Below are 23,089 nucleotides of genomic sequence, written 5' to 3'. Positions count from 1 at the left end.
TTGTGCTTTCTAGTTGAGACTTCCAGAGGCTGCCACAACTTGGATTTGTCAAGGTAGTTAATTACCTTCACTTGCACCTTTTTTTTGTCCTCCTTTCATTACCTAGAGCAAAGTGTTTACAAGTTAAGTTGTGTTCTCCGTGGAAATGCTTTAGAGGCCCACAGGTGTATTATCTGTCTAACGCCGAATCTGATGGAAAGATGATCACTGTGAAAGGCTCGGATTTGGAAGATTGGGCGAGTATGACAGAAGGAAGATGTTGGAAGTACCTTAGCTCTGTCTTGACAAGAACAATAAAGAAGAGCTGTCTTTCCTTCAGAAGATGAGCTGAAGACATAGACTACTACCCAAGCTTGCCATTTGCTGCTCTTTTCTCAGCTTTTAAGGTATATTAATGCCTTGTACTCAACGATTTATCCGCATGCCAACTCATTAGATGATTCTAAACACTTCGATGGTCTGCTGGGGGTTTATGTTGTTTGTTGTTAGGCAAGAGGCTTGAAGGTGACATGCCTGCTATGTTACTGTTCTGAAGGAGACAACATTCCTGATGCATTCCTCCTAGCAGAGGCTGCATCTAAGCTTACGGGTTTAACTCCTGACAAGTTCCATGGTAAAAATAATATATCTCTCTTTTTCAAGTGTAATTAACATCTCTGGACAATGATTCGTGAGAACCGATCAAACTCACTATGATCATTCTTTTCTGCAGGGGAAGAAGGTGGGAAGTGGCGGATACCGTATTCGTGGAAGAGTATGTATGGAGCTCCTCCTGATTGTCCATGTTTTAACTGTTCTTGGAGCTCACAAAGTCAAGACAGAGGTTGTAGTAGTACAAGTGTGACATTTGAGATGGTTTTAATCGAGAGAGAGACCTCTTTTCTAGTTTCTTTCATCATCAAATCTGTCTTACTGGATAGCAAGTATAATTACTTTACTAGAATCCCTTGAAAGTCTATCAAGAATCATAGAATAGATGGATCAAATCAAAGTTTGAATATTAGCTATAGTAATGAGAACTACTTTAGAGAAAAAGAAAGTAATGATCATCAATGCTCAATGGATAGATTTGCAAGCCTGTAACAGAAATGTTGGTTGTTTAAAAGTGGAAGTCCTTTGGCTAGGCTAGCAGCCATAGCCATAGGGGCTGAGATGACTACAAGTTTGTAAACCATTAGGATTAAATCACCAAACCAGACAATAATAATGTGAGAAATATCTCCAGGATGAAAAGAAAGTAGTTGAGCCATTAATTGGTGGAGTCATTGTGTTTTAAATGTATAGATAGGGAAGCCAAGTAGTACTTCTGACCAGCTTTTAATGCACTTTATTGCCTTCAGAAACAATACTATGAATTTACATATATTTCATGCAAGTAATCCTTTGTTTTTTCTTTGGGTCACATGCAAGTAAGTAGCTCTGCATCTTGAAATAATTAAAGAAGTAATAAGTAATGAGTGGAGTGGGTACTTGTCTATGGACTTAACTTATGTAACATGTAACTTGGTTATTACTAGATTAGAATTATAGTCTCATATTAACTAAACCTGAAAAATTCACATATGACGTAATTCTACATTGAATTAACATCCGTGGAATGTATTTACCCACCAAATAAGCATGTCATTGGTCAGTCAGAATCATAGGAACAATAGTCTTAGAAGATACAAAAATGAGTTAGCGGTGCTAGAAGAGAAGCAAACAAATTGTAATAACAAAAAACTTTCTACTTGGTTGGCTATCAGGCAGTATGAACAAATGGAGAAAAGAAAAGATTGGAAGAAAACAATTTCTAAAAAAAAGTCATGAAAATCCACTTATAACAATAATAAAGTCTCAGACCACTGTAATCAGAGTGGGACACCAAATCAAATCCCATTAAAATCAAACAACCGTAAAGAAGCACTATCTTCTTCTTCTTTTTTAATTCCCTCAAACTCCATATGCTAGATTTTGTTAATCTCTTCTTCCTAGTTAATCTAAGATATATCACAGTTAGGTTAACTATAGAATAATATCCTAATTACCCAAATCTAGTACCTGAATACTATCTAATTCAGAACCAAAATATCAATCGATATAGAAATCATAATACCCCAGGATGGGATTGTTTCCAAGTTAGCAATTATTATGATTAATTATTGTTATTTGGATCGTCGTATTTGTCTGCATCAGATTATTAAAAAAAAAAAAAACAACAGTGACAGTGCAATAGTCTTCTGAAACCGTTTACTTAGTCAACTCGGGCATGCTCATTTACGTTAAACCTTTCACTGAGAACTCTGTTTCAGAGTCTTTCTTTGTTTTTTTTCCAAAACAAACATGCGATTCGCGGCACACAACCCGCGCTCCGGCGATATCTCACCTTCTCCTTCGCCAGCTGCTTCACCGTCTCTTTCACGTATTCAGGAGTTCACCCCCCCCCCCCAGAGGAGATTCTTTCTCCTTCCTCTGATCCTCCTTTACAGTTTAGCCCCCCTTTGATCGCTATGGTGGTGGTTTTAGCCGCGCTTTTCTTTTCGTGACCTACTCTCGCCTCATCTCCCGCCGATTCCTCTCGCCTCTCTTCCGCCGCTTCCGACGGTGGCGACATCGTCGGCGCCGTCTCCTCCACCTATCCTCTGCTTCAAACTCGTCCTCCGATCTCCGATCCTTTTCCCCTTTCCCTTTCGACTCTTTTCACTACTCCTCCTACTCACCTTACGGACTAGACGAGTCCGTCATCAAAACGCTGCCTCTGTTTCTCTACTCCGCCGCCGCTTGCACCGGGAAGAGCCTTTCTCCTGCCACCGCGGTGGGAAAACTCCCGCCACCGCCGTGGACTGCGCCGTTTGTTTGTTGGAGTTCGAGGAAGGAGATTACGTGCGGACGCTTCCGTTGTGCTTCCATGCTTCCACCTTGAGTGCATCGAACGAGTGGCTCCGATCTCACCCTAACTGTCCTCTCTGCCGCACTGCGATTCTCCGATCCGGCGTCGTTGCGACTACCTCGCCGTTCGTTCCCTTGATGGTCCTAGAATCCGTCCAAGCCTCGATGAAGAGAGTGACGCGATCATCATCCGCACCGAAAACTCCGCCGCGGAGTAATAATAATTTAAACGCAACCGCGACGGTTACAGACGATCAGGAGTCACAGCGCGGCGGTGGAAGAGCAATCACCGGCAATTTCTAGATTCAGGGAGCTGAAGAGATCCTACTCGTTTGATTACGATAGGGAGGAATCAGCATCAGAGAGAGTGACGATGGAGCCAGCGACGGTGTCTCCGTGGAGATACCGGAGATCCACGTGGATCAAGCAGCGTCAATCTCCGTTCGGAAACCTGAAATCGAGAGTGTTCTCGTTACGTTACCACAGAAGTACGAAATCGCCGTTTTCGCGGCGGCGATCGGGAGTGTTCTTCCCGATATCGGAGCGGATTCCGGCGACGGGAAGCTCATCGTCGCGGCGGACGACGAATCGATGACGAGTCCGAGGTTCTTTAGAACGGCACCGCACTCGTCGAGCCGGTTAAGATGCGGAGATCCAGAGGCATGTTGTCGCCGGAGAGGTGGAGGAGGAGGGACACGTGTAGGGTAGATATGTAAGATGAAATGGACGGTGGGAGATGAAAGGAAGGAAAATTGAAGTGGAAGGAGGGAGCATTAATGGAATGTGGGGTTTGGCATTAATGGAATTAAAATCGATGAACATGCCAGACGGTGAAAGTATTGGACCTGGTACGACGACGTTTTAACTGTTTTTTTTTTTTTCTGTTTAGTTGTATAGTATTGTCCTTGGAGTTATCAAATGCATTAACTTCCAAATCTGCCGAAGTTATTATAGAAACGAAGTCAACAAACCACACTAGATTTCGTTTCTATAATAACTTTCTTTTGTCGGTCGCGCTTATTGCTTTTTTTTTCAATTACGGAATTTTATGTTTGCTAAACTTTTTTGTTATATTACTAATTTTATATTAAGCTGTCGATTAAATTTGACAATAAACAACTGATTATTTTGTTACACTATGGAGAATGATGTTCACATTTTATCAGGTGTGGATCTATTGCATCATTGTTGTCCTTAGAGGTTATATATAGCTGCCAAAAGTTTTTGATACATGTTAATTAGTCAAAAGACTCAAAAAATGTGATAATATCTTCGGATAAAAGAAAATTTTTTATTATTGAATTTTTCAAATTACATTAGAATTACAAGAAAACAATACAAACCTTCAATTTTAACGATGATAAATTCGCATGTTTAGACCAAATAAAATGACTAAATAACTACCATAGAGAATGGAAGATGCAAAGCCTGTATAATAGGAACATTATAAGAAAAACATGGACTCAGAATATATATATTATCAAGTTGTTTGAATGAGAATGGTTATCGAATATGAGTATTTGAACAGAAGAAAAACGAAGAAGTCAGAAGGCAAGATGAATCTTGTATTACTCAGCTCACTGATTCATACCTGTAAAAATGAATTTCCCCATCTTTCTCTCATTTGTAAAAAAAAAAAGAAGCTGGAGCTAAAAAGAAGAAGAAGCTCCAGGGTTCAAGGGCAAATCATTTCACACATAACTAATGATTTATGACCGGAGATGGAAGAGGTGATGTTGGAGGCTTCATGGTCTACCCTGCCAAACATTTTAGTCTCTCAGTTCACATAATAAGAAGTTAAATAACAAAGAACACACTTTCAAAATGCTTCTCTATCTCTTTCTCACATTGTGTAAGGTGACAATGGTCTTGGCTTTGGCTGATCAGCTGCACTTTCTTCTGGGGTAAGGGAAGTGTCTGTCACACTGTTAACAGTTTCTGTCTCTGGCACAGAAGCAGATTCAGTCGTGATCCTGCACAAACAACAAGCAAAAACCTGAGATTGTATAGATTCATTTCTTAAAACTAGACAGGCTTATCCAATTCTGGTTTCTAGATACTTACACACTACCATCAACCGTTTGCAGCACATCATTGCCTCCAGGCAACTCTGAGATTTCTTCTGCAGGTGCTGTTTTCTTGGGACCGGTTGATGCAGGAGTTGGTGAGGTTGGTGGTTTCAGGTCTGCGTAACTGCAAAAACACAGTGTAAGACTCTTAACAGACCACAGCCGAGCTATATATAGAGAAAGAGGAAAAGTTGTTACGCTGCATAAGGAGAAAGAGGTCTCATTTTTGGTATGGCTGGTGGTGCTTCTGCCTCCTCAGTGACAGTTGTTGCAACTGTTGAGCTTTCACCAGTATCAGAATCTGTTGGAATAGGCGCCAAAGTATCGCTCTTCTGGATACCAGAAGCTTTAGGAGTGGGTGATGAAGGTGGTTTTAGATTCTCATAGCTGCACCATAACATGGCCAGAGTAAACAAAGCATCAGGCTTTTAATTCATCATAATCAACATCATTTTAGTGACTCCTGAGTACAGGTAAAGCGGCAAAGATAATAAGTTTTTTTTTTACCTAGCATAAGGAGAAAGAGGCCTCTCTTTCTTTTCCTCAACCTGTTTCACTTCTTCTACTACTGGGACATTGACCTCAACAGGATTTTCTGGTGGTGGAGCTACATTGGCGGCCTCAACAGGAGCCTGAGTTGCCTCCACCTCCGGAACTGGAGTTGCATCCACCTCCTTAGCTTTGGTGGCACCAAGTGCTGTGGCCGGAATAGGAGATGTTGGAGGTTTCAAGTCTTCATAGCTAAATATATTCCCAAACCAGAAAAGGAACAAGAGACGTCAAAACAATCAGTCCCTTGTGTCAACAAGTCATTTTAGTAGCATATTGAACTTTATTGCCTCTGAGAAAAAAGTTGTCTTACGCAGCATAAGGAGACAACGGCCTAGGTTTCACTTCTTTTACTTGGGCAGGTGCTTCATCCTCCTTGGGAGCTGTTGGCTCTTTAGTGATAGGCTCAGCAGGAACTGGAGTTACCACTTTGGCTGCAACTGATTCTTGCTTGACAGGCTCAGCAGGAACTGGTGGAACCTCTTTCGCTGCAACTGATTCCTATCCACAATCGAAATGCAGAGAGATAAACATAAACATATTATCACAGAAGAGAGATGATCAAGAAGATTAGTAAATGAAAGGAGAATAAACCTTTGGTGGAGGCACATAAGGACGTTTTGAAGGAATCTTTTCAAAAAGCTTTTCAATAGGAGTTAATGGTGCAGTTGTTTCAGCAACTACTTCCACAATCTTAGAGCAAGAAAGCTGAGGGTTCTTAGCCATACAAGCAAGCAATTCTGCAACCTGAAGATCAATAACAAGGAAACAAATCAAAGCTTCTTCATAATGTGGTCATCTCTGTGTCACAGACAAAGGAAAAATAACAATACCTGGAGATTAGAGACCTGACCACCAAACAATGTATCATCTAGAGCAAGAGTGAGATTATGAGTCTCCTTGTATGCATCAGTTGGTCTCTCCATTCCTCCAGGCCTAACTATCTGATGAAAATAAGATGCAAAAGCAAAACTCTAAGGTGTGATACAATCCATAAAGAGAATGTGAAGCTTTTTGTGTGATCACTCACTGCGTAGTTGAGACCACTTGCAATCAAGGCTTCTTCAGCTTTTCTCTTCCAGCAAAGAACTCCCCAGAACAGACTTCAGAAACAATAAGTAATAATATTAGAAGAACATGCCATTAAATTCTATCTGACAAAAGAGAAACATTACAGACTTACTTGAGAATAGCAGCAGGGAATCCAAATTTGTTTGTCCCCAAGGATGTCACCAAGATGAAGTTATTAACTTTTGCAGATGTTGCTGTTCATAACACAAACAAAGAGACACGATGAAACAAGAAAGATAGTAAGAAAGGCCAATGAACAAACATCTTTGAGAGTGTATTGTTTTTTTGTTTGGCTTACCAGCATCAACAAGGTTTTTGGTGGCTAAGTAATCAATCCTGTAAGGGCCGGTGATATCGGATATTTCTTTCTCGCTAGCACCTATGCAGCATATAACCACAGATGCATTCCCCAGTGCAGGCTGTATTGAGTCTTTCTTCTCCAAGTCACATTCCACAACTTCAAGCTTTTCTACAGCTGGGCTAAAAAGACACAGACACTGCCTGTTACCTTTTCTTCTACCACAAACAAAAATTAATAGCAAATAATAAATCAAAACATTTTACTCTTACGTTGAGTTCCTTCATCTGTGTTCATATCCTTAACACTCTGCAAAAGTATTTAGTTGCAATAAGGATCACTCAAAGGATGACTATAGAGTGTTAAATATGAGTCATACCTGCACAAGACCTTTTGCTCTCTGAGCGCTTCGAACTCCAGCTCTTACTCGGAATCCGAGCTTCAGTAGCTCCCTAGATGAAAGATGACAATGATAACTAACCAGCATTGCTAAAAAAAATTCTTGAGAGTTAAGAAAAAAACAAGAAGAAACTAACCTTACAGTCCTAGAACCAACTTTACCGGTAGCACCAGCTACAAAGACAAGGTCTTGTTCCTTGAATTCTGAGTTCGTGGGGCTTGCATCAGTTACGGCAGAGCTTGCCTTTATGGGACCTTTGTCTAAACAATGATAACGAAAGAAACCAATTAACAAAACTGTTCAAATGCAACTTGAAAAAATGAAATGCAGAGGACATACAGATCATTAGGTTAAAACTGTTGAACACTACCTGAAGCTCTGAGGCTAAGATCGAAGAAAGACCTTGACTTTCGAGAATCGGATTGATTCTTCAAACCTGAAAACCTGACAATCTGATTGCTCTTCCATCCTTGGAGGAGGAACCTTTTTCTGGGAAGAGAGGGTACTGTTGTTAGAGGCTGCCCTCGGAGAAAACTAGTTCCTTCCATTGCTAGAGAAGAAGCTGAGTTAGTGTTGTTTCTTGTACATTAATCGAAATTTGTTCTGATTGAATTTTATCTTCTGGGTGGACAGAGAGAGAGACGAGGAGGTGTGCCACTGCATCCTGATATGATGGGACCTACATAACATCATAACAGACCAATCATTGTTTAATGGACTGCTGACATGGCATAGGTTGGTTATGTTCGATACATTATGCTTATCCCATGATAACGAGGGGCATACACTAACATCATTTAAATCCGCTTTACTTGCTCCACACCAGACCATTAGTTTAGTTTGTGTCCAAAACGTCACGTTTTTAGCTTCAATAACCGGATTTCAATCGAGCTTAACCAGCTCTACTTTCACATTAAACCCGGTTTACTAGCTCTGCACCAGATAACACTTGGGATTGATCCACCGGATTGATATAAACAACATAGTCGCAAGAGAATTTATCATGCATAGCTAGCTAGCTTTTTGTGAGAACATTTTCGAGCTAGCTGTGATCGGCGCTCGTTGACTTGGCAAAACAGGGTGCCGATATTTGAATATACGTGTGGTCTCCGTCTTCATTCTTCTTTGATGATCAACTTCTTAATATTTATTAAGCTCACGGTACAAAACTGGCTGGTTATATAGAAACTTACTCAGAGATGTCTGGTTTGTGTAATAATATAGGTAATTATGTAGGTAGCTCTGCATCATCATTTTTCATCGACTCTCTCGCAGATCGGCTTTCAATATATATACATTTGAGGAGTAACAATCATCTATCATCTATGGTCTATACCATCAAACTGATCAATCATACAAGTGACCAGCATCACCAAAAAGCACTACACTACAGCTGATGGACTAATCCTACATCCTACGTTTTATGATTCTCCTCTACTACCGCTGTCAGTCTGAGAAACACATTTCTCGACCCTAATGTGAGTTTGCGGTTCAACTGCAGTGTGAGGAGGAAGAGAGGTAAAGGCTAAGCAACCAAAAAGGTAAAGTTTTTATTGACTACCACCATATATGTTCTACAATAACAGGTAACCTTTAGGAGAAAGGTATCTGCAAACCTATAAATTGTAGTGGTAAGACCAAGACAAGGTAGCCAGCCCAGCCGCACAATGGTTTCTAACAACTTCAAGAAAAGTAAAATGAAATGCCAAACTAGCAATATTGCTACATAGTAGCAGTGCCAAATGTCAAATAATTTATTTTCAGAAACAACAAAGTCACATGAAGTTCCACAAAACTGAAACAACCTAATCTTTGAAAAGGTGCCTAGAGACACTACACTGGAATTGCAAATGAAACTCAACACCAAACAAGTCTGATACACCTTAGGAAGATGAAACAGGGGGAACCGAAGACTCAGAGGGAGCTTTTGCAGCTGAGAAACTGAGAGCTGCTGCAGCAGCAGCCTGTGGAGAATAGATTCGTGCTTTCTTTATGATTTCAGCAACAATCCAATTCTTATGCTTGCTCAATGGCCTCGAAGGATCCAACTTCACCTGCATTGATTAACAAAACGCAAGCTCCTTTTAGGATTAGTCACTAACAATATCGATAAGACGATGTTCATTTCACTTTCGAGCTCTTGTTCAAATGTTTTCTCAAATTCACTATAGAATCTCCCAGAAAGTTTAAGGCTTTCGAATTAAAAAAAAAAAGCATAAGAAAATCAAGGGATTTACTCGATCGCCGATGTTACAGGCGTTCGTCTCGTCGTGAGCCATAAACTTCGAAGTACGCTTGACGTAGCGATTGTAGAGTTTGTTGTGGAAGAGTCTGTCGACGGCTACCACCACCGACTTCTGCATCTTGTTCGACACCACCGTCCCTATCACCGGCTTCATTTTCCTGAGCGGAGAGAGAAATCAACGAGTGAGAATCTGGAGGCCGGAGAAGAAGACGATCGTCTAGGGTTTTATATTGATGGGCTTTTTAATTTTAGCCCAATGGATCTGAACCGGCTTTATACTGAACCAGATTAAAATTAACATCTGGTAATATAAAATCGAACCGGGATGAGGATAAAGAATCAACGACGGAATCTATCTATGGCTACTGTAACCGCTTCGCTTCGTCTTCAACCTCTATCATCACTCTCCTCGTCTTCCTCTCCTCCTCCAAGCTCGAGACCTCTCTATCTCAAGTTTCACACCTCACACCGCGAAAATCTAAGATACCTCTCGTCTCTCGGCGTAATCCCTCAGAATCCAAGACTCGCTCCTCCGGTGGACAACCTTCCGGCGATCCTCTCCGCCGTGAACTTCCTTAAATCTAAAGGAATCTCCGACGTAGACTTCCCTCGCCTCGTCTACCTCTGCCCGCAGCTCTTCTCTCCGACTTTCTCCATCTCCGAAACCGATCCCGTCTTCGATTTCCTCGCCGGCGAGCTCGGAGCCTCCGCCGAGGAATCCAGAGGACTGATCGTGAACTGCCCGAGCCTCCTCCTCTCCGACGTCGAGTACTGCTTGAGGCCGACGCTGGTTTACCTCAAGGAGCTGGGGGTGAAGAATCTGAACAGAGCGAGCAAGACGAACGCGCACGTGCTCAACACGAGGGTGGAGAAGCTGAGAGCGAAGGTGAGGTTTCTCAAGAGCATAGGGTTTGAGCACGAGGAAGCGGCGAGAGTGTGCGGGAGGATACCGGCGATATTTGGGTACAGTGTGGAGGATAACTTGAGGCCCAAGTTTGAGTTTTTGGTTTATGATATGGAGAGAGAGTTGGAGGAGTTGAAGAAGTTTCCTCAGTACTTTGGGTTTAGCTTGGGGAGGAGGATAAAGCCGAGGCATTGGCATTTGAAGAAGAAGGGGGTTAAGGTTTCGCTTAGTAGGATGTTGATGTGGGGTGATCACAAGTTCTATTCCAAGTGGAAACCATGATCACTCTTTTAGTTTCATTGTTTTCCACTATTGATATTAAAAAAATGATGCTCTGCTAGAAAATTTAGCTGTGTTTTCAAGTAATAAAAGTGAATACAAATCATGTCCTAATCTCGGGCGCCTTCACAAGTCTCTCACTTAAGGTTGGCGAATTACAAGATCGATATCAGCACCAACTTCCACAATCTTAGCTTCCTTAGATGCCTTTGCTGATTTCGCAATGCTCTCCACCTCAAAATCTATTGCTATCTTCTTCACCAGGCCTTCAAGCATCTGTCAGGTAAAAAAAATTGTGTAACCAGCAAGCTATATATACATATTGTCCATAAAAGGAAGAACTAACCAGCGAGCCGATTGCTACCAAACTCCGGAACTTGGAATCAACATCTGCAGCGTCCTCTTCTGCAATCTGTTTAAGAGATCCATGTTTTTTAGGACAAATATTGATAAGACAATACATTGGTTCTCAGATTTTACTACAAAGGGTGAGGTTCAGTTCAGACCAAATTTAGTTTTACCTGTAATGCTGCTGAAAGGACTTGAGCTTGGCCTTCTTGATCCTTCTTTTCTATTAATAACACTGCATAACTGCAAAGCAAAACAAAAATATATAGAAGGTCATGGGGTCTGATAAAAACTCAACAATGTTGTATCATAGATTAAAGAGCAAGAGTAATATAAGAGAGTATCTTACTTGAGAAGCAACGTTGAATATGCCAACTGCAGATTCTTATTTGGGGATGAATAACAGTTTGAGAAGGCATCAAGAATCTGCATCAATGGACATCACACATTAAAGGCTGAGTACCCGAGAAACCACTGTTTCAAATCATCAAAATAAAACACACAAACACAAATCTTAGGCACTATAGTAAAATACAATTATAAACTTCATTCCTGTTCCCAGACGCAGCTCAAAGCCTCAAACATTGGTACTCGACAAGGATACCAATAGCTGGTTCATGGAGATAATCACAGATTCTCTAATTGCGATATAAAACCAAAGAAAAAAACAGTACTTACTTGACTATGATGCCTCTGTAGCCAGTAATGAAATGAAGGATTCTTGAATAGATTAACAAGGACACGAACAGTTGTTAGAAGATTTGCAGGAAGAGCCGAATCTTCTGTGACTTTCTTTATAAGATCCAGAAGCAGATCTAGTTGAGTTTAATTTACAGAGAGATACAAGTTAGTGAAGAACATTAGCTGATACTTTAATTCATGTTGGGAAACCATTAGCTTCACGTGAGATGATTACCATTGTTGCCTTCCACATGCTTGATAAGTAGACTTGCTCCATGAGGATGCAAAACGAGCATCCTGACTAAATCGGTAGCTGCATATTCAAAAACATACGCATAAGCGCTATATCCGACAATTAACACGAGAAAACATTGGCTACCTAAATTGCTTTATGGACTGTAAGAAAACAATAATACTTATCAAAGAAACCAAAACATATCTGATTTTAGATTGTTGTATAAGCATACTAGAAAATCAACTGATTTAGCTATATTACTACTACCTAAATGGCTTAAACAGTCTGAAGACCTACCAGGAAACATCATCGCAGGTGGCCATGCTTGTAACACTTTCAAGATCAAAGAAATATCCATGCCAGCAAAACTGGTAGCATGGTAATGTGATGTGTCCTTGAGTATTTTCACCATTGCGCCAACTCTGGATACTTCAACTTCTGTCAGGGACTTGTCAGTATGTACCTTCATGAGATGGAAAAATAGTATCAGAAACATAAACTACCAGCACTAAAAAATGTAAAATAACCATTGAATAATTCTTGGTGTAACTGTGCTCGTGTGGCAGAAGTTACTGAGAGCTTACTGGATCAGCTCGTAGAGTATTGTTGAACTCTGTCATCTTTTTCAGGATACCATCATATTGAGCAACATCGAAAACTAGTACACCTCTCTGGACAAAGCAATGTCAGAAACAGTGAATCAGTATCTAAAAATACAAAACAGGAATAAAGAAAGAAGAAAACTAGCGTACTTTTGGAATGTGCTTGTATAAGGGTTTTGCCGTAGTTGCTGCAACAGAAAAGAGTCAAAGTGCATGGGTCAAAAGGAAGAATATTACAAGAAACTAGAATCCTTCAAGTATTATATGATGAGAATAACCCAGACAATATATTCATACCAGCTGTATGAGATGATTGCCCAGGTACATAAGCATTTGCTGTTACACAGAGAAGGAAGAACATAAAAGATTACATTAAAACCCTGAAAAAAAACCTCAGAGCAAATATTTATAAGACATGAGAAATTATACCGCCGGTGAAGGGATCACGAAAAGATGGATTAAAATTGAAGTCCTTCTGCCCAGAGTTCTGTAATATAAATTCAACAATCTGCTGCCGGTATGCGAGGGGAAGATTCTCTTTTAGAAGCCATTTGTCAGCTGCATCATACGGATTGTCTGCCAAACAAGAAACCATTTTAGGTATAAATAAACTGAAGCATTTGCTTGTAGTTGCACTTGGAAGCAACACAGTTCAGGTACCTGATCGATTGTAAGGAAGCTTTCGGATAGGTTCCCCATCACCAATGTCAACATCGAAAACTATAAGGAAAAAAAAACCGCCTAAGACTTTTGGTCACTTCGATTTTAAATAAAGTCGTAATAGGTTTGTAATCTAACCAAAATCATACTGAACTCCATCGTGGAGAGGACGGTCAGCCACACCCTCTGGCCCATCAACAACCTCACCAATCTGGAAAAAGTTAATAATAAAGCAGCATTCAAGTGAATAGCAAAAATGACCTGAAGCCAACAAACTAGAAAGATTAAGAAAAAAGATATAAAAGCTCAATATGTTGACATACTTTGTCCCATCTCTGATCCTTCATATTCCATACATAAGCAACACCATTGTCTCCCTCCCTTACGACTTTTGTCTGGCCATCACTGGTACCTGATAGAATACATCAAATAGTAAGAATGACCATAGCCAGATAGTATCAGTTACAACTTTCGACAGGATTTATAATACAAAATTTGGATACTAAGTGGCACCTGGTAAAGTCAGAGAATCAAGCCCCGGCAGCTCGTCAAGTTTCATTCCCCCAACCTTTTTCCTGAGATTAGGAACATATGACACAACTTCATTAAAAATCATGAAACTGCCAGGGGGAAAAATGAAGAAAAAAAAAACTCTATGGACACAGGATTTAATGATCAGATCACCTGCTCAGTTTATACTGAGAAAGTTGGGAATCAAAGGCATCAATCTCCATTTGATCTGCAATCATGCCATCACGTACTGTCCAGACACGAGCCACTCCATCTGAACATGCAGTCACAATGTCTCCGTTCTCCAGGAACTTGGCATCCCAGACACAGCCTGGGTGTTCCAGACTCTGAACGCATACTCCATCTGTACCAAACAAAAGCAACAAGTAAGAACAACACCTCAAGCTATAAGAAACATGACTTCAAATTAAAAGGAAAAACATCATTACCTTTCCATATTTTGGCATGGCGATCTTCACTCCCACTAACAATAAGGCCAGATGCATGAGCGTCAACTGAGTAAACAATGGAGGTGTGCCCAACCATCTCCAAAAGAACTTCGCCACTTAGAGCCCAGAGCCTGATTGAGCTGTTTATATAAAAAAAAATCCGATAAGGAACAGATGGATGAGCCTGATTTACTGGGAAAATGGCATGGAACAAGCAAGAGGTTGTACGAAGCAAATAACTTACCCATCATGTGATGCTGAAAGAAATCCTAAATCAGGCATCACGGCTAAACCTCTAACAGTGTCTACATTGCAAAACAAAAGGTCATTCATTATATTGGCACTTCACAAGATAAGATATCTTTACTGCAGCTTCTCATATTGACAAAGAAATTCACCTGCATGCCCAGCAAAAGTTTGTAGACTTGTTGTTCCCTTCCAGAGTTTGAGAGTGGTATCACTTGAACCAGAAACGAGCTCACCAGACGGCAATCTCAACACTGCCTGGATAGGCGACTGGTGTGCCTCCCAAGATTCAACAAGCTGGCCGTTTCTCCATCGTTTCAGAGTTCTTCAGAACAAGGGGAAAAACAAATAAGAACTTAAGTTATACTAGATAATACTAGTAGACATTATTCCAATATATTTACCATTTGTATTATTAAAGCTAGTAAGGCACATCAAGACAATAACACACACAGCTAACATTCCTAAACACCTAGAACTAGGCTTTAGAATTATATAAACAGCAAAGGAAAGCCACATGCTAATAATATACACTGACTGACTGACTTACTGATCAACAGAAGATGAAACAATGTCCTCGTTGTCAAGAGTAACACCAGTGACTTGCATCTTATGACCCTTCAAAGCCTGAACAATCTCTCCATTAGTCAAGTTCCAAACGAAAACGGAAGTATCCATGCTCCCAGAGATGAGCCTTCCTTCAGGATACTCCTCGTTGGGAGAGATCCATGCAAGCGGCCCAACAAAGCTAGTATGACCCAGAAGAATCTTGGAAGGTGAATACTTTCGCTTATTATCAGAATCAAGTGACCATATCCTAATGGTTCTGTCTCTTGAGGAGGTAGCTATATGCTCATCAGTGCACACACATATTCCACGAACCTGAGAGAATCAAATTACAATTAGGTCAGTTACAGTATCGAGCATCTAATCAGAAACCTAAGGCTCGCTCTAATTATCAAATCCACACATGAAACTGAAATTGAAGCAATGCAAAATCACATTCAAGTGGAATCACGAAAATGGATCAAGCTAACAGAGTCCAAGGTTCTAAGGGACGGAGTTTCGTAATCTCGAAAAAGAAGGAAGGAGGAAAAACGAGAGAGAGATCGTACATCGTCATCGTGGCCACGGAGCTCGCACCTGAGCTTGTATTCGTTGAAATCGATATCCATCATCACTGAGAACGAATGACCCAAAGCGACTCACAAGTGACTTGCGGGCGGAGGAGGAGGAGAGGATATTCCGATCAAAAATATTGTAAAAAGGTCGTATTCTTGACTACAGTACCTTACATGGTTTATATACACAGCTAATGTATTAGGATATCATTTATCAACATAATGGTAATATTATCCTTACAGAACAATGGAAAACTAGATTTTGAAATTAAATAAATTCTTCTTGTATAATTTTTATATAAAATAATGTATAGTTTTGGGTATATTTAACCAGATGACTTGAACCGTATCAAACTGAAAAAAAAAAACCAAAACTAAACTAAATTTCTTAAATAACCGAACATATTCTATATTTTTGGAACCGAAAAATAAAAGACCAAATAAGTACTTAAAATTTTAAAATACAAATTATATACCTATTAACTAAACCATTAAAAATTATACTATTAATGAAACTATATGTGGTAATGATCACATCATGTTAAACATGTTTGACTAATATATCATATATTCATGGAGATTTATTGTTAGAGTAATTATATAATAGATTATGGGAGATTAATAAATGAGTTCATTTAAATTATGTAAAGTATTTATATAGTTAGAGAAATATAAGGTAAGATCAAATAAAAAATTAAGTCTAATGAAATGGTCTAACAACCTTGTTTAAGTAGATTTTTTAGGATTCCTTCACTTTTAATAGTATAGACTAGATTTTTAATCCGCGCTAAACGTAGATTTAAAAGAAGTTAGTGTTTTTGAATGGTTATGCTTTTTTTTTTTGAGTTTTGTTTTTCTTGAGGTTTACTGAATTCTAAATCATCTATTTCTAATGTTTGATTTCTCAACAAAAACAAAATTGAAGGTTCGTATAAACTTTCCTCCAGATTATTATTATTGTCAATTTACTCATTTAAACTCACAAAAATACATGATTCAAGTGTATAGATTCATCTTTTTTTCTTAATAATGTAAATAGTGCGAGTTTCAAATATCGTTCTAATTAGACCAGTAATCAAGATTGAGTTCACAGTTTTATCATTTTTTCTTAGTAATGTAAAAAGTGTGAGCTTCAAATTTTTTGGTCAACTATGGCCAAGAAAATATGAATTAACAGTGTGCAATAATGGATTAGAGATGCCATGTCCCACACGAGCAAAGAAATTAAATATAAATAAAAATGTTTTTAGGAAACACTATTGCTAAAACATTTTGTTAAAAGAATACCTTATTTTATTAAAAAAATATGCAGATTTGGAACCGAGTTTCAAAGAATATATAGGGAGAATATTCTAATAAATTATTATTTGTCAACCAAAAATATTTTCAATTTTTTTTTATTTTTGAATACATTGTTAAGATTTAGTAAAAATAATTTCTTGTTACTAAATATATTATTGACATCCTATTTTAAAAATGATTTGGATTGATGGATATATATTTATTTGGATAAAATTAGTATAAATATATATTAATTAATAGATGACATTTCACATCATAAAAAAAGATCTAGAACGTACGAAATATTTAATAAAATATCAATTTTTTACATTATAAACAAAGCCCATGATTGTTTGCATATGAGCATTGGTCATATTTATTTTGATTACAAGTATATAAGATAGTTTATTTCTCATAAAAGCTAACTTGCAACTGTAGTTTATACATAATGGTTGTTTTTGTTTTGATCATGAGAATGTCCACAAGTAATCTAAACAATTAAAACCATGTTTAAAAGGATTAATAAAAGGATTTTGGTTAGTATAGGTTTAGTCCCATCATGAAAAATGGTTAGACCATCAATACTATTAAAAGGGAAGGAGTGCTAAAAAATCTACTTATACAAAGTTGTTGCACCTATTTATTTTTTAGTCCAACCTATTGTATATAATTAAATATTATTAACTATCCCCTATTATATAGCAACCAAATAATATATTCTAACATTTAAATAAATCTCACCCACTTTAATAAGATCATGACTATCAATTTAACATATACATATTTGATATAAACAGTACCAAAATTTTAATATGTAGGGGTCATTGTCATATATACCATCCTCCTCCATTAGATCAAAGTTTTCTTACGAGATCAACTTTTAAAATATAAATGAGTCATGTCCTATTAAACATTATAGATCAAACATGGAGAGTATTTTTCACCCAAAATTTTATAAAACGAATCAATGAATTTTGCTAGGTTTTGGATTTTTGGACCTAATTAGGTATTTAGAAAAAAAAATTATTTGGGTTCGGATCGGTTTCTTTCGTATCTTGATGGTTTCGACTCCATAATTCAAATAACTATTAAATATATGTTATTTTTTTGTTTGTAACGGGTATGGATCCGTTCAGATATTTAGGACTCAAATAAAACTCGATAAACATAAATATACTCAAAACACAAAAAAATACCCAAAATCTAAACAAATACCTGAAAATTAGAAAATACTCAAAAGATCTAAAATTGTACTTGAAATCTGACCCGAGGAACCAAAAAATACCCAAAAATTTTATTTGAATACCCAAATATATTTTTTAAAATTTGATTTCTTACTCGAAATCCAAAACTATAACCGGAAATTCAAACCAAAACTCAAAAATATATGTATACTAAAAAAATATCCAAAATACACAAATATATATAATTTACACAAACATTTTGGGTACTTTGGCTCCCAAACGGGTTTCGGGTAGGTCTCAGACGCGAACAGAGACCCATATTTCCAAAAAAATACGTATTTTTCTCTGGACCCGACGCAAACCGAACCAGATTTTTCGAGTTGATTTTGGTTTGGTTTTTCGGGGTCCACGTAAAATACCCATGCGCAAAAGAGAATTACATAAGATTTATACAAAATTCCAAATAAAGTAATTCATGAATTATATAATATTTTTAAAAATTATTTCTTCTATATAATTCGACTTTGTAACATAATAATGTAAAACAATCACACAATACTAATTTATATCAAAATTTGTTATAAAAAAAAGAACTCGCGCTTGAAAGCGCGGGTCAAAATCTAGTACTTTGTTAATAAAGAGTATAAGAGTCTTTTGTCTCTTAATGAAGAACTAGATTTTGACCCGCGCTTAAAAAGCGCGGGTTCTTTTAGAAGTATAAACAATTTGATATGAATTAATATTTGTAGATTGTTGTACATTACTATGTTACAAAATATTATTATATTGAAGCAGCTAATTTTTGCAAAATTATATAATTCATAAATAAGTTTATTTAAGATTTTGTGTGTACATTTTTATTTAACTCTTTTGGTCTGTCTATTTTACATGGATCCAAAAACACATACCAAGACCGACTTGAAAATATAGGTTCGGTTCGAGTCCAGGACAAAGTATCTATTGGTTATTTTTTAAGACCCACAGGTTTTGATATGGTCCGGATCATACCCGAAACCCGATTAGGTACCCAAATTAATCGGATCTTTTTAGTATATTAGGTATGTATGGGTATTTTGTATATGTTTTAAATTTGGATATTCTTTTAAATTTTAGGTTTGGGTTTTTGGTTATTGTTTCAGGTTTTGGGTAAAATTCCAATTTAAAAATATATTTTGGGTATTCAAATTAAATTTTAAGTATTTTTAGTTTTTCGATTCATGATTTAGATTAAAATACGGGCTTTTCGCATATTTATTTGGAGTCTCAGGTATTTTTCAGGTTTACTAGTACTTTGGGTTTTAGATACCCAAACCTAATCGAATCAGTTACATACCTGAAAATTATATGAATTTTACGGGTATTTAAGTTATGGATTTAAACCGACTCGTATTTTAAAGTATATTAGATCATTTTTTAACTTGTTTGTATAAATATTATATCATTACTTTTTAACTTGTTTGTATAAATATTCCACAAACATTAGAATACAATATTATATATATATATATATATCAGTACGTATAGTAAATCAGTATGTTTACTCCAAAATTAACAATATGTTTGGTTTTAAACTTATTGGTTGGTGAATGGATTTATTAAAATCAAATAAGTTGGTGTTATACGTATTGTAAGATATTTGATTTTAATAAGTCTAACAAAGATACATAGCTCAGTTCAAAAAAAAAACAAAGATATCGAGCAGTGACTAAATTATTATTAGAGAAATATAAGGTAATATATTATTAGTCAATTATTATGGTAAGACCAAAAATATTGTTAGTTAATGAAAGGGTCCAAACAACATTTTTAAGTAGATTTTTCAAGACTGCTTCTTTTTTAATAGAATAGATGTTTACTCCAAAATTAACAATATGTTTGGTTTTAAACTTATTGGTTGGTGAATGGACTTATTAAAATCAAATAAGTCGGTGTTATACGTATTGTAAGATATTTGATTTTAATAAGTCTAAGAAAGATATATAGCTCAGTTCAAAAAAAAACAAAGATATATAGCAGTGACTAAATTATTGTTAGAGAAATATAAGGTAATATATTATTAGTCAATTATTATGGTAAGACCAAAAATATTGTTAGTTAATGAAAGGGTCCAAACAACCTTTATAAGTAGATTTTTTAAGACTGCTTCCCTTTTAATAGAATAGATGTATTTTTGAAAATGTCTCTTTATTGAAGGTAAACATGAATAATAATATCAACAATGTGGTAAACATGAAAATTTCTCCATAGTTTGAAGTGTTTATTTATCTCTTTAAAAGTGAGGGTGAATGTGTTTAATGTGAACATGAAAATAGTGTTAGGAATGTGGTAATTTAAGCAATTTTTAAAATTATTTATTAAAACTAATGAATCAACCTAAAATTATGGAAAATATGACAAATAAACTTTTAAAAATAAATAAAAACAGGACAAATAAGAAAAATAATATGATAAATAATCAAATAAACTAAAATCATGGAGAATATGACTAGTAAGCTAATTCACTTCTCAAATAATAGTATAGATATGAATTCTAACTCTTCCTTTGAAGTTAGAGATTGGAGATCCTTAATACCCAATTCAGATAATGAAACATCAAACTGAAGACGGCCAAGTACTTTGATAAGAATGTTTATAAGTTCATTTTTGGTTCTGATATAATGCATTCAGATAAGATTATCATAAATTGCATCATACACATGTTAGTCGTCTAGACCCTAAACATAACTCCTAAACTAAATTAACTAACTAAACACTTCATAAAATCAAATTAAACTTAAAAAATGTTTACTATACACAGAAATAATCACATGTAGATAAAAGTTTAATTTTTCAAAAAAACATTTAAGCTTTCCAAAATCTAACCCTAAGAATACATACAATACTACAACATATATTTTCAAACCCTAGACTAAAAAATATCATGATTCACTACTTTCACTCATCTATGTTGAAAACAATTCAATTTTATTATATCTTAATTTATATCATTTAAATATATTTGGTTCTTTCGTGAAAAACTGGATTGGACGCAATATAACTGTTTCTTGACTATCACAATAAAATGGGACATGTGTACTAACAGAAATACTAAAGTATATGTGTACTAACAGAAGCGAAATAAACCACGTGATCTCGCAAGTAGCTACGACCCTAGCTCGATATTCAGCTTATGTGGAAGTGTGAGATATTGTGTCTTTCTTTTTAGTTTTATAGGAAATCGAAGATCCACTTAGCATAACTGCAAACAAGCTTAGCAAACGACGAGTGATGAGACATGAGGACCAGTCCGCAAAAAAATACACGGAGAACTCCAAGTTATCAGTTGTGAGTAGAAAATATTTTGTCCTAGTGATCTTTTGAGGAAATAGATGACGCATAATGCGGCTTCCCAATGCACGTCATAAACAGGAATTAAGATAAAATATGAATGGAGTAGCATAGCTCCAGTCACGAGATCGAAAGATATACTAACCTCTCGACTAGTCGATGATACTTAGCTGGATCACAAAATAAAGATCCGTCGTCCGTATTTAAGCGGTGATTCTTATTAAATAACAGTACTGACAAAAATGATATTTCCGCTCGAAAGAACAAGAAAAGAAAGAACAATAGCTATCTTCAGGCTCTCTTTTGAAACGATTTCTTTGTGGTTTTCTATTCTCTTTAATAAAGAAGAGTTGCATAATTACTCACTGCGTTTTCGGTGTTAACCACTTCATAATTCAATTAGTTGTTCTTATCTCTGGCATGGAATTGGTGGCTATGATCGACGACAAAACAGTCAATATATATGAGTCGAATCCAAATTCAAGTGGTAAGGAATTTATCCTAATTTCTTTGTTCTGGAAACAATTTCCATGGAAACCATCATTGATAGAGTGTGCAATAACAAATATTAAGAGAACAATTTTTTTATGGCAATGTTTTTCGAATTGTTAAAAATTGGCAAGTCTGAACTTTATTCATTTTGAGAGAATCATTATATTGGATTCTTAATCGATAAATATATATATATATATATATATCTAAATTGGAGTTTGGGCCAATGTTATACAACAAAGAAAGTTGCAAAGGAAGGTTTGGAAGTTGATCGACTGTTTGATTGCTGAATGTAATCGCATCGAAAAGATAGAATTGTTATTCTATTATCAAAGAGGTTTGGAAGAAAAAAATTTCAAATTTTATTTCATGTGTTATATTGTATTTTCTTTATTTTAAATGTTCATTTTGTTTCATTTTTATTATCTTATTTGTAATGTTATATTTTATATAAATAAAATAATTGTTGTAAAATAAGAACATTAGCTTATGGGCTTTAAAACTGGCCCAATTAGAAAATTAGTCTGTTTTCTTTTGAATATGTTTAAAATCTATATTAATAAAATGAACTATTTGAGGCTCCATGAATTGTCTATATGGAATTATTACATTATAATAAAAAATAAAGAATAACTAAATATACAATAGAAGAAACATAAATATTACATTAAACATCTATCGTAATACCATTTGATATAAAAGCAAGAAAACTAGAATAAATAAATATGCAATATAAGAAATAGAAATACTATATTAAACATCTATTACATTTTTAAGTAAATATACAATATAAAAAATGAAAATACTACATTTAACATCTATTTGAAAAAAGTGTAGTTTTACATATTTATTATTTCCAAATATTTTGTACGTAGAGACTGCTTATCTCACTCTCAAGCACATCGCTATAAATGTCTCTGCAATGGGACAAGACTCATCGTGACTCATATGGCAGAACGAGCTATCGAAAGTGAAATAGTCACAGGTACACATGTTGGTAAAAGAGTCTCACTCCCAAGAGTCGTTTTATCTCCAATAGTCTCAGACCACCCATTCATACTTAAGAGAAGACAATTTCCAATAAGAGTATGCTATGCAATGACCATAAATAAAAAAAAAACAAAAAACACATAAAAATGCAAAAAAAAAAAAAACAAAACCATCATTCAATCTTGCGGTTATAGCGTTTTCAAGTGCAAAGGAAATATAGACCAATGACTGCATTTTGAATAAAAATATATGGTTTCCAAACCAGTAAGATGGAGAGACT

General features: G+C 36.3%; 4 protein-coding genes and 2 pseudogenes across 4 annotated transcripts; 3 read left to right on the top strand and 3 right to left on the bottom strand.

Annotated features, from left to right (window-relative positions):
• Positions 1-8: 8 nt before the first annotated feature.
• Positions 9-951, top strand: LOC125605182 (annotated as a pseudogene).
• Positions 952-2,322: 1,371 nt separating this feature from the next.
• LOC125605180 lies at positions 2,323-3,584 on the top strand (annotated as a pseudogene).
• A 1,126-nt stretch (positions 3,585-4,710) lies between these two features.
• On the bottom strand, positions 4,711-7,887 carry LOC125575611 (protein TIC 62, chloroplastic-like). Its single transcript, XM_048775130.1, has 14 exons — positions 7,626-7,887; positions 7,392-7,515; positions 7,235-7,307; positions 7,128-7,164; positions 6,856-7,032; positions 6,670-6,751; positions 6,517-6,589; positions 6,320-6,430; positions 6,081-6,233; positions 5,800-5,987; positions 5,445-5,678; positions 5,136-5,324; positions 4,933-5,061; positions 4,711-4,841 (listed from the first exon to the last, which is right to left on the bottom strand). Exons 1-14 carry the CDS (start codon positions 7,801-7,803, stop codon positions 4,712-4,714), a joined length of 1,878 nt encoding a protein of 625 aa, XP_048631087.1. The 5' UTR covers positions 7,804-7,887; the 3' UTR covers position 4,711.
• Positions 7,888-8,998: 1,111 nt separating this feature from the next.
• Positions 8,999-9,725, bottom strand: LOC106451922 (30S ribosomal protein S17). Its single transcript, XM_013893907.3, has 2 exons — positions 9,493-9,725; positions 8,999-9,309 (listed from the first exon to the last, which is right to left on the bottom strand). Exons 1-2 carry the CDS (start codon positions 9,652-9,654, stop codon positions 9,139-9,141), a joined length of 333 nt encoding a protein of 110 aa, XP_013749361.2. The 5' UTR covers positions 9,655-9,725; the 3' UTR covers positions 8,999-9,138.
• Positions 9,697-10,815, top strand: LOC106451921 (transcription termination factor MTEF1, chloroplastic-like). The gene has a single exon (XM_013893906.3). It carries the CDS (start codon positions 9,826-9,828, stop codon positions 10,684-10,686), a length of 861 nt encoding a protein of 286 aa, XP_013749360.2. The 5' UTR covers positions 9,697-9,825; the 3' UTR covers positions 10,687-10,815.
• LOC125605179 (phospholipase A-2-activating protein-like) lies at positions 10,723-15,719 on the bottom strand. Its single transcript, XM_048775129.1, has 21 exons — positions 15,530-15,719; positions 14,965-15,296; positions 14,567-14,739; positions 14,413-14,473; positions 14,169-14,308; positions 13,894-14,083; positions 13,723-13,784; positions 13,533-13,621; positions 13,348-13,420; positions 13,210-13,269; positions 12,979-13,125; positions 12,847-12,885; positions 12,700-12,737; positions 12,532-12,618; positions 12,245-12,410; positions 11,948-12,025; positions 11,710-11,846; positions 11,381-11,457; positions 11,205-11,274; positions 11,030-11,095; positions 10,723-10,959 (listed from the first exon to the last, which is right to left on the bottom strand). Exons 1-21 carry the CDS (start codon positions 15,590-15,592, stop codon positions 10,825-10,827), a joined length of 2,283 nt encoding a protein of 760 aa, XP_048631086.1. The 5' UTR covers positions 15,593-15,719; the 3' UTR covers positions 10,723-10,824.
• Between the last annotated feature and the right edge of the window lie 7,370 nt (positions 15,720-23,089).

Source organism: Brassica napus, unplaced genomic scaffold (genome assembly GCF_020379485.1).
Source record: "Brassica napus cultivar Da-Ae unplaced genomic scaffold, Da-Ae ScsIHWf_715;HRSCAF=1037, whole genome shotgun sequence".
NCBI lineage: Eukaryota > Viridiplantae > Streptophyta > Magnoliopsida > Brassicales > Brassicaceae > Brassica > Brassica napus.
Note: the sequence above shows the minus strand (reverse complement) of the source record. Positions and strands in the feature narration are given on the sequence as shown.

What these genes read in the sequence shown, in the direction of transcription:
- LOC125575611 (XM_048775130.1), bottom strand. Translation starts at nt 7,803, where the DNA reads ATGGAAGGAACTAGTTTTCTCCGAGGGCAGCCTCTAACAACAGTACCC. An exon ending in CAAAAACCTTGTTGATGCTG is followed by an intron (nt 6,752 to 6,855) that starts GTAAGCCAAACA and finishes TGTTATGAACAG; the next exon opens with CAACATCTGCAAAAGTTAAT. An exon ending in CAAACGGTTGATGGTAGTGT is followed by an intron (nt 4,842 to 4,932) that starts GTAAGTATCTAG and finishes TTGTTTGTGCAG; the next exon opens with GATCACGACTGAATCTGCTT.
- LOC106451922 (XM_013893907.3), bottom strand. Translation starts at nt 9,654, where the DNA reads ATGAAGCCGGTGATAGGGACGGTGGTGTCGAACAAGATGCAGAAGTCG. An exon ending in CCTGTAACATCGGCGATCGA is followed by an intron (nt 9,310 to 9,492) that starts GTAAATCCCTTG and finishes TAATCAATGCAG; the next exon opens with GTGAAGTTGGATCCTTCGAG.
- LOC106451921 (XM_013893906.3), top strand. Translation starts at nt 9,826, where the DNA reads ATGAGGATAAAGAATCAACGACGGAATCTATCTATGGCTACTGTAACC.
- LOC125605179 (XM_048775129.1), bottom strand. Translation starts at nt 15,592, where the DNA reads ATGATGGATATCGATTTCAACGAATACAAGCTCAGGTGCGAGCTCCGT. An exon ending in GCTTCCTTACAATCGATCAG is followed by an intron (nt 13,126 to 13,209) that starts GTACCTGAACTG and finishes CTTGTTTGGCAG; the next exon opens with ACAATCCGTATGATGCAGCT. An exon ending in TACAGAGGCATCATAGTCAA is followed by an intron (nt 11,458 to 11,709) that starts GTAAGTACTGTT and finishes CCATTGATGCAG; the next exon opens with ATTCTTGATGCCTTCTCAAA.